General features: G+C 32.9%; 1 protein-coding gene across 3 annotated transcripts; it reads left to right on the top strand.

Annotated features, from left to right (window-relative positions):
* The first annotated feature begins 472 nt into the window (after positions 1 to 472).
* Positions 473 to 5,268, top strand: LOC108450610 (transcription factor RF2b-like). Of its 3 annotated transcripts, none has more exons than XM_017748308.2 (5): positions 473 to 579; positions 1,039 to 1,649; positions 3,410 to 3,542; positions 3,897 to 3,981; positions 4,354 to 5,268. In XM_017748308.2, exons 2-5 carry the CDS (start codon positions 1,144 to 1,146, stop codon positions 4,728 to 4,730), a joined length of 1,101 nt encoding a protein of 366 aa, XP_017603797.1. In that variant the 5' UTR covers positions 473 to 579; positions 1,039 to 1,143; the 3' UTR covers positions 4,731 to 5,268. The 3 variants fall into 3 exon arrangements, with proteins under 3 accessions (XP_017603797.1, XP_052883723.1, XP_052883722.1); XM_053027763.1 differs by having other exon boundaries at positions 523 to 632; XM_053027762.1 differs by lacking the exon at positions 473 to 579 and having other exon boundaries at positions 782 to 1,649.
* Positions 5,269 to 10,334: the final 5,066 nt, after the last annotated feature.

Here is a 10,334-nt window from a genome sequence, read left to right as displayed (position 1 = left end):
ATATTTTGGTCTAGCTTTGAACATATTTCAAACATTAATCTATTCATCTGTGCATTGTAATAATCAATTGGGTAATCTACACCCGTAGTCAATAAATTATCAATAATTATATATTTTGATCGCTTAATTATGAAATGTTATAAGTTAGTCACTTAAATATTTGAAATTAATTATTTAAGCTACCCATTTGTTAATTTGTTAGCGGATGTCAACATAGATTGTTAAATTATTGTTCTTGAATATATTTGGGTAAGTTACGCTATTAATTATTCGATTATTAATAAGTTTTATTTTAATCATTCAACTATGAAAAAAATATCACAAATAAATTAATGACATGACATATTTTCTTATAGGCTTAATAACTAATTTGGTCCTTAAACTGTAACTCAAAATATCAATTTATTTATTTCTTGAAATTATATTTAAATATAATTAAAATTATAAAATGTTTTGAAAAGTTTTCTTAAAAAAAAGAAAAAAAGAGACCTTAAAACCCCATTATCCAGTTACACAACTTTCAACTATATGATTCCCACAATATGATTCTTTTCTTCTCTTCATTTGACCATGAATGAAGTAAGTCCATGTTCTTTATGTATTTTTTTTTACAGATGGTCCTCGTTTCGAAAGTAAGTTGATTATGCTATACATGTTTGGTTTGATCATCTTTATTTATTTCTAATGAAAATTTAAAGTTTATGTTGGGTATTTAATTTATAGAAATTCATAGTGTAGTAACAAATATATGTTTTGGTAAATTAAGAGTGCATGGAAAAGGGAATTGAGTGATTAAAATTAAGAGTTATGGACATTTTATATATATATATATATATATATATATAATAATGACAATTTACCGATAGTTGATACAAATTAACTTCAATTGTAAGGATGTAATTATTTAAACCAAATGGAGTTAAAAGGGAATAAAATCGATTTTTGTTGGTTATTTTATATAATTCAAATGTAAAAAATTATATAATATGCGAGTTCTCATCGTTTTAGAGACATTCTTTGATGTTTTCTTTGGGGCAGAGACCGAAAGAAGAAAGCTGAAGAGGAAAAGATTTCAACAGTCAGCGATATTTTCCTCTCACATTTCTCTCCTGAGATCTGAAATCTAAAAAGGGAACACCAAAAATGCAGGACCCGCCAAGTCTAGACCCCAACCCCGATCCACCATTCGCCTCCAATGCATCATCATCCGCCACTCAAACCACGCCCTCCTTCCCCCACCCGACCTCATTTCGAGGCTCTTATCACAGGCGGGTCCATTCCGAAGTCCAGTTTCGGATCCCTGACGACTTGGATCTCGTCTCCGACCCCTTCGAAGGGTTGGGATCCGAAGACGACTTGTTTTGCACTTACGTGGATATTGAGAAGCTGGGAGGATCATCCAAGGGGTCAGAAGATGGAGGGGGGGCTGCCGGGTCTTCCAGTGGTGGTTCGGGTCGGAATCCGGAGGGAGAGGAAATGAGTGGCTTGTCGGGGAAGGGAGAGAAGAATAATGGAGGAGGGAAAGGAAGGCATAGGTATAGTAATTCGATTGATGGGTGCTCGTTAATGGAGTCGATTGAAGCTAAGAAAGCTATGTCACCTGATAAGCTTGTTGAATTGTGGACTATTGACCCAAAGAGAGCCAAAAGGTTTGTGGAATTATTTCCTTTTTCCCTCAAACTATTTTTTTGGGCCTTTTTGAAGTGAATTTGAGCCTGGGGTACTTATCAAATTGTAGTAGAAGTTGCAAGTTTGGAACTTTTTTAGAAGAAAGTAAATCTTTTTGTTGTTTAAAGAAATTATATTTTTAGTTTATACGAGTTTTTTTACTTCTTTGGTTGGTTTGTTCCTTTTCTTTTCATGGGCATTATGATTGTTTTATCGAAAGTGTTTTTTTTTTTTTTTTTATCTTAGTGATGAAGTTTACTTTTTCCCCCTTATGTTTTGGGTGCTTCTGAATGGAGTTTACTAGGAACCCCAAACAAGGAATTTAAATAGTTTGAACGTGAAAAAAAAATTATGGGGAGGTTATAATTTGAAAGAAATTGAGAGTTGGAAGATACGCATTTGAGAATTTGGAGAGTATGGGTTTATATATATGGATCATGAATGGTTCTTAGCTAATGTTCTTGGTTCATGCGTTCTTTTGACTTATGGTTTTGGCTATCATTTTTGACAAGTGATGCTTCAGTTGACCTTTCTCACCCTTTGATTAATGGGATTCTCATTATTTTAGGGCCTTAATGTATTTTTACGAAACAAATTCATGTGAATTACAAAGTTTCTTTTTATGCATGCTTTTTTAGGGATTATTTGTGCTGTGTGTTTGGCTTCTTTTGTTGGACAGTGCAATATGTTTTTCTTATATATATATATATATATATATATTTTTCATGATTTGTTTTGTACTATGATTCGGAGATGGCATAAATGCTTAATGAAATACTGTAGTCAGAAGTGCCGAATCCAACTAACATAATTCTAATAGTAAATCAAATCTTGTATTGCATAATCTATCGCCAAGTATATCTTTTGCTTGTCTAGGGGAATCTCAACATATATATGGGCTGTTTCACCATCTAATGCTGTAATGGTATGGTCATGAGTAGGTCATATTTTATGTCAGTCTCATTGAACATTTTCTCCATAAATACTAGCATAGTTTAGCTTCAATTAATCTGATAGAGTTGTTCCTGATTGTAAACTTATTGACCTTGTCACTCTATCTCCTTCTAAAGGATTTTTTTTTTTTTTTTGCGTAATAGTTTTATCCTTCTCTCTTTAAAGTTTGATAATCTGTTTTGTAATATATACCTATTTATCATGGCACACCCTGCCTTTATGAAGTGTTAATTTTGAAGTCTGGTCCTGTGACCATATTCTATGCAGTACAAAGATGCAACTATCATTAGATTGACTAAATATGGTGAACTTCACTTAAACATCAATAAAATGACTTATTGAACGTTATGGATTTCATTGAAATCATAATTTGAATGTTTCTATATCTCGCACATTTGAATACTGTTGGTTTCATTTAAGTTCAACTTTTTGTGCAAAGAAGCTGTCTTTCCAAACTTCGGAACTTACAATAATGGGTTGGGTTATGTCATGTGCGGACAGATTTCTACATTTGGGACGTTTTAACCTTTTTCCATTCACTATTTTCTAGCGTTTGAGAGCTTCTAAACTCTAATCCTGTTAGTTATAAAATACTGACAAGGTGTATTTTGCCTTAAATGCATGAGCATTGGATGAGGTGGATGAGCTAGACCTGTTCTCATCTCTCTGCTCAACACTCCTGAAAACTTAGTGCAAAATTTTCTCTCATAGATTTGATAAACTCATTAAATGGTCAGATTTGTGTTTACTTTTTAAGTTTTGCTAAGAAAGTACATAATTTGTGTAGGATCATTGCAAATCGGCAGTCGGCTGCTCGCTCTAAAGAGAGGAAGGCCCGGTATATATCTGAACTGGAGAGAAAAGTTCAAACACTTCAAACAGAAGCAACTACTCTTTCTGCACAACTAACTCTATTCCAGGTTCTAAAATATGCATACCTGTCTAGTTACATAACTTATGAGATTGTTTATTGTGGTGATTATTTCCATTCCTTTTTATGAGAATGTCGTATCTACAAATTTAACAATTAAAATTTGACAATTCTACTTTCTAATAAATCAATAGCTTTTTGCAGCTGGAGGCTTTAGTTCTTTTTGCAATTGAGAGCCCTCTTTCTCTGTGGATGTAGTTGCATATGCTTCTAACTAAATAACGGCATCTTATTTTTCTGGATTTGCCACTAGTTTTGATGTGTTCTGTTTTATGTTGATTTAATGCTTCTATATTGATTATTACCTGAATGTTAATAGTCTTAATTCTTGTGTTCTTTCTAGAGAGATACAACAGGCTTAACTACTGAGAACACTGAGCTTAAGCTTCGGCTACAAGCTATGGAGCAACAGGCTCAGCTACGTGATGGTACGCTCTGTCCAGACTATTTTAGTGACCAAATTTTTTCCAATATGGGATGCTCTCATTCGTGTACACTCACTTGTCCATGGACATGTTTATTTTCTTCACAAGTTGAGCATTTTTTTAACCAAATCTAAATGATATTGGTAAGAAACAAAACAAACTGCACCAGAGTAGTCAAATCCAGGGGTGTGCATTTTAAATAGTGTTCTAGACATTAATTTTAGAGCTCAAGCTTTAGGCACCATTAGTGATTGTCCATTTGCATGTAGGTATCTAGACATGGTTCTATCATGTCCCTGGTATTTCATTTATAAAAAGTACTGTAGAGAGTTGTTAACTGTATATGGTTTTCTTGTTGTCCATTTCTGGCTACAGCTCTAAATGAAGCGCTGAAGAAGGAAGTAGAGAGGCTCAAGATTGCTACTGGAGAAATAACAACACCCACAGATACCTTTAATTTGGGAATGCACCATATGCCATATAACCAGTCTTCTTTCTTTCCTCCCCAGCCAGAGCATATGCAAGTTGACACCCAGAATATACAAATGCCATCATTTCATCCCTTGCGATCTAACATGTTGACACCTAATCAATCCGTGGTAACTTCCTCAAACTCACAAGCCTTTGCCGATATTATGCGACAGGATCCTCTTGGTCGATTGCAGGGGCTTGATATCAGCAGCAGGAGTTCCCACTTAGTGAAATCTGAAAGCCCCTCAATTTCTGCCGGTGAAAGCAGTGGAACATTATAATACAAGTTTTGCTGGTCTACACCTTGCTCTGCTCTCTTTGTTGGATTGTTCATAGACTGACCTTATTGACATCAAAAGGTACTATTTGTTTGGAGTCGATTCTTTTAATGTGCTTGGAATTTTAGTTTTTCTGTAGCTTGGCTAGGTCATTAGATGTTCTAGATTCTTTTTTTCATGGAATTCAGATTCTTTTTTTTTTTTTTGGAGCAATGTTGTGGGAATAGAGGTTTGATCCTTAGGAGTAGATTAATGCTACATCGCTGGTGGCTTCCATTGTATTGTCTGTTAAGAATTGTTTTAAAGTTGTATTGCTGCTGAATTTCTTTTAAGTTGGTTTTATTTGTTTCAGTCGTTCATAACTCTCCTTTCCAAAAGGATGTGCGTGCAACTGTATATAGCTATCTGATTGTTGTGCCTTTGAGTTTTACTATTAACATTTATGATTTTAGAGTCATGTGTAGCTCAGAATAAACTATTGTAAGGAGACTCCTAAGAAATGCTCGCATCCAGTTTAATGCTTTTGTGCTACCTTATAAAATGTTCACTCATGTACATAACTCAAATTCGGGTGTGAATTCCAGATTTGGATTTGTACCCAACACGTTTATATTCAATTCATTTAAAGTTTTCTCTGTATTTAGAGGGTTTTTGGAGAGGGCCAAATCCCCATATTCATGCCAGAGCAACATAGATAAAGTTCTGGAGTTTATCAGCATTTTGTGAATGAGAAAAAAACGCTTCATGTTGTAAATTCAATAATGGACAATAGAAAGCTGATATGATATCATTCACCGGAGAGTTTTTTATTTACACACTGCAGTGGTAACAAACTATTAACAGGTTTCATGATACTCTCCTATGACAGCTAATTTAATCAAGCAAAAACAGCTTAAAAAGACTAACAAATAGAAAACAAAAGCTAAAGAAGTGGTCAAAGAAAGCCAAAAATCAAGTAATAATCGAAGACTTGTTCATCGCCAATATGCCCGTCTTGAGGTAGGCAATGTGCAATGACACCTAGTTTGATTAGAGGACGATCAAATGTTGTTTTCCCTAATGGCCTGGTGAATGCATCCACATCCGTAGCGTGAACATGGATTACGTTAATCTATTCATGCAAGACCATACTGCGAACGAAGTGAAAGTCCACAACAGTATGTTTCATGCAGTTGCAAACGATAGGACTTTCGCATAAGTTACTCCCAACATGATCACACTAGACTGCTGAAGATTTCTTTAGCGGGGTGTGAAGTTCTAACAATAGGTTTTTAACCCAAGTAGTTTCAATGACAACATTGACAACAAAATGATACTCCGCTCCGCTTCAATTCAAGAGTGAGCAACAATATGTTGCTTCTTAGATGACCAAGCAATTGAGTTAAGGCCAAAGAATATAATGTAGCTGGAGGTTGAGCTATGGTTATAATATTGTCTACCCATTCAACATCAAAATATGTATACATACTGAAGTTATCGCTTCAAATGATATAGAAGCCATAATGAGAGGTATCACGAAGGTATCTAAGTATCCTTTTAGTTGCCTTCCAATGTGACTAAGAGGGTGCATGTGTCACAGGCTTAGGATTTTCGCCTCACAATCCATGCGGCCTTAGGCAGTTTCTTTGCTCCCAAAAATGCTTAAGTCAGCCTTACTCCCACAATATGAGGATTCAACAGAATTCCTCCAAAAAAACCAACACAAGCAAAAACAACTTAAAGCCAAACGAAGATGATCGAAGAACGAAATAAGAGCAAGCCACAGAAAACTACGAACGCAAGAGAGAGAAATTTGAGTAAATGCTCTCAAGAATTCTTATTGCTCAAAATTTCAATGATTTACAATGAGGGGAGAGTCCTCTATTTATAGTTGAACCTCTCCAATTTCAACAGTACAGATCAAAGTACATCAACGACTACAATTAAAAGATATCTACAAATCAAATCTTTAAGATTACAGAATCATATATTCTAATATTACATATCACATCTAAGATTACATATATTCGAAGATTATCTTTTCATATGTGTCATGCTTTGTAGATGGACCTTCAATCTCTCCAAGCAACGAGCCAGTCCGATTGGGCCAAATAATCTCCTTGGAACTTGATGGATAGTACAAGTGTGCCGTGGTTGCGGGCTCCCATGCGCAACCCATGACATTCTCCCCCACCAAGTCTAGCGACGCCCTCTTCTCGTCCTCCGCATGGAACTGGTTTATCTTATCTTAGAATTGCCACAAAGCTTTGGCGGGTTCCCAACTTGTCTCACTATCGGAAAATCCTTCTACCAAACTAAGTATTCGTGTCATGGCCGATGATACTCCTATCAGATCACTTGGTCTGCCTCGATGTTTTCAACTTCTAGATCATAAGCGACTCTTACCCCTATTGGCACTCGTTCGGACTTGCCTCGATTTGGGTCTTCTCCATCTTCATGGAATGACTTAAGCATACTTACGTGGAACAGTGGGTGGGCTTTGAGCTTTGCAGGCAGCTCAAGCTTGTAGGCCACTTTACCTACCATTTTCACAATTCAAAAGGGTCCCTCATACCGTTGCATATGCCCCTTGTGCAAACCATTATGTCACAGAATCAAGTGTAGTTTGGCAAGGACTGAGTCACCAACTTGAAATTGCACATCCCTTTGATTCTGATCCACCAACTTCTTATTGCGCTTACTTGCCTTGTGTAGACAAGCTCTAGCTAAATCTTTTTTCTCTTGCCATCTCTGGCAAATCGATAATGTAATGACCTGAATTTTACCGATGTCGAACAAGTGTATTTTTGGGTCTTTATTTCTGAAAAGTGGATTCGTAAATATTTATTTAAAAATATTTACGAAGTAAAATGAGTGGTTAATTAGAGTTTAATTAAGTGAATTTAATTTAATTAAGAATAATTGGATAAAAGGATTAAATTGAATGAAGTGTGAAATTTTAATTATAGAATAAAGAAAATTAAAAGGACTAAATAAGTAAATAAACCAAAAGAGTGCCAAGTGTATGGCAAAAATAAAATACAAGTATAATAAATATAATACACACATTTGTAATACATATATGTATTTGCTTCTTATTTAAGTAAAATTAATGTATTTATTATTATTAAATTAATATTATATGATAAATAAATAAAAGTTGACAAATGTATGGAATGTATAGTGACATGTGTGATACTAAGATACATACATTTGTAAAATACATGTATATTTACTTATTATATAAGTATATTATTAAATTATATATTATTATTAAGTAAAAGATATTTATATAATAAATAGATTAGTGAAAGACAAGTGTGATATTATAATGGATACAAATGTTAAAAGAATATTTGTTATTAAATAGATTTTATAATGGATAATTATTAAGTTATTATATATATATATATATATATATATATATATATATATAATGGTTTAATGAAAAAAGAAAGAAATAGAATAGAGATAGAAACAGAATAGGCAAAGAGAAAAGCAGAGAAAGAAAGAAAGAAAGAAAGGAGAAAAGAAAGAAAAAAGGGAAAATTCAAGGTTTGAAGCTTGAGGTTTAAATAGGTATGTCAATTTAGCCCTTTTTACTTAATTTTGATGTTTTAGAAGTTTTGGAACAAGTTTTTGATGAAATTAAGTTGATATTTTGAAAGTTACTAGATTTCTAGATAATGTTCATGTTGAGTAAAATGATGAAATAAGGGTTAAATTGATAGAAATTCAAGTTAGAAATGAAATAAGGATTGAATTGTAAAGTAATTCATAAGTTTTATGTTGTAGGGACTAAATTGATGAAATTTCAAAATTAGGAAAATATGCTGGAAGTTTAATAGTTAAGTATGAGTTTGGACAAAATTTGAATAGAAATGAAGTATGAATTGAGATAGAAAAAGTAAGTGAATTTAGTTAAGATTAAATTGAAATTAAAGTAGAAATTGAATAGAAATTGTATTAATTAGATATAAATTAATAGTGAATTAACGAATATGAATTGTTTTAATTCCCATTGCTAATGTTGTCTCGGGAAATCTCAACTAAGCAAGGAAAAATGGCAAAGACAACGGGAGTTAGCTCGAGAAAATACGGTTTATATTTCTATAATCCGAACCTAGTTATTAATTGTTATATTTTTTTTATTCAATGCAATTAATAAATGTTGAAGTGAGAATTATTATGTTTATAATGGAAATGGATTAATTTAGTGTGTGATAAATTTATATTGAATTGATTTATGAATATATATATAAATGTTTGAATTGAAATGAATATTGACGTGGAAATTGAATAATAAATATTTGTTATATTGGAAAATATATGTAGTTGGAAGTGTGATAAAATTGATAGAAAATTGTGATTATTATGAAATTGAATATTTATTAGTGAAAAGTGAATGGAATTATATTGAATTGAAAATATATAGTTAATTAATTAAAATATGAATTAATTGAAAACTGAAAATGAATTAAATACCCTATTAACTAGTCGGACTAGTCGGATATAGTTGGCATGCCATAGGATATGGAAGAGTACGGGTTTTGCGGCCATCGATCGTACACTTATGTGCCGACTACTATTATCATATCATATCTTTATCGATTCGGCACTTTGTGTGTCGAAATCGTTATCTTATCAAGATTATCGATTCAGCAATTTGTGTGTTGAATATCTTATCATATCGCTTTTGATTTGTTCCGATGAGGTACTCTGTGTACCGTATTACTCTTTATTATTGTTATTATTCGCTTCGGCCGATGAGGCATTATGTGCCGTACTGGTGTGTTGGTTGGATCCGTGTATCCGTTTAGGTCCGAAGTCATGTTATAGGGTAAATAAAGGAACCGGAAAGATAGATCATTATGAATAATTTAATTGTTCTGATATATCGATTTTCTTGAATAATTGATCATTATGGATAACCGATCAGTTGATTGATACTGAATAACTGATTATTATTGAATAATTGATTGTTACCGAATAACTGACTATTACTAAATAAATAATTGTTCTGATTGAGTGATCGTTAATGAATATTACTGATTGATTAATTGCTATTGAAAAATAATAAATGATTTTGAATTTAAATTAGACTAAAACATTGGTTGGAAATTGAATGTTTGAATACTCATTGAGTTTGAAAAGTTCAATATATATAAATTAATATGTTTTATAATTGTTTAAGTGTTCGGATTATAGAAATACCACTGAGTGTATACTTAGCGTACGGTTTGTTTCCGTGCGCAGGTTAAGGCTAGACCGTTGAATCAGCATCCCAGGCCGATCCCAAATTCAATGAGGTAAAACATGTTGAGTATTGGTAATGGCATGTACCTAGGACGTCTTATGAGAGTCATCTAGGTCGTGAAAGTCTTGATGAAATAAGTAAATTATGGTTGTCAATGGTATATAGTATGAAGTTGAAATAATTGATATAGTAAGTTATATATTTAAAAAGATTCATTAGATAGGTTATAAAATGTTTTAGATTGGTAAGATTTGAGCATATTTAAGTGTATTTGGATTGTTTGAATGTTAGCAAATTGTATTGGTTGAAGTTTTAATTTGCAGGGTTAGAAACATTTATTTTAATAAAAGATTATAATTGAACTGTACAGA

This window comes from Gossypium arboreum, chromosome 5 (genome assembly GCF_025698485.1).
Source record: "Gossypium arboreum isolate Shixiya-1 chromosome 5, ASM2569848v2, whole genome shotgun sequence".
NCBI lineage: Eukaryota > Viridiplantae > Streptophyta > Magnoliopsida > Malvales > Malvaceae > Gossypium > Gossypium arboreum.
The sequence above is the reverse complement of the archived record's forward strand: the minus strand, read 5'-3'. Positions and strand labels throughout refer to the sequence as shown.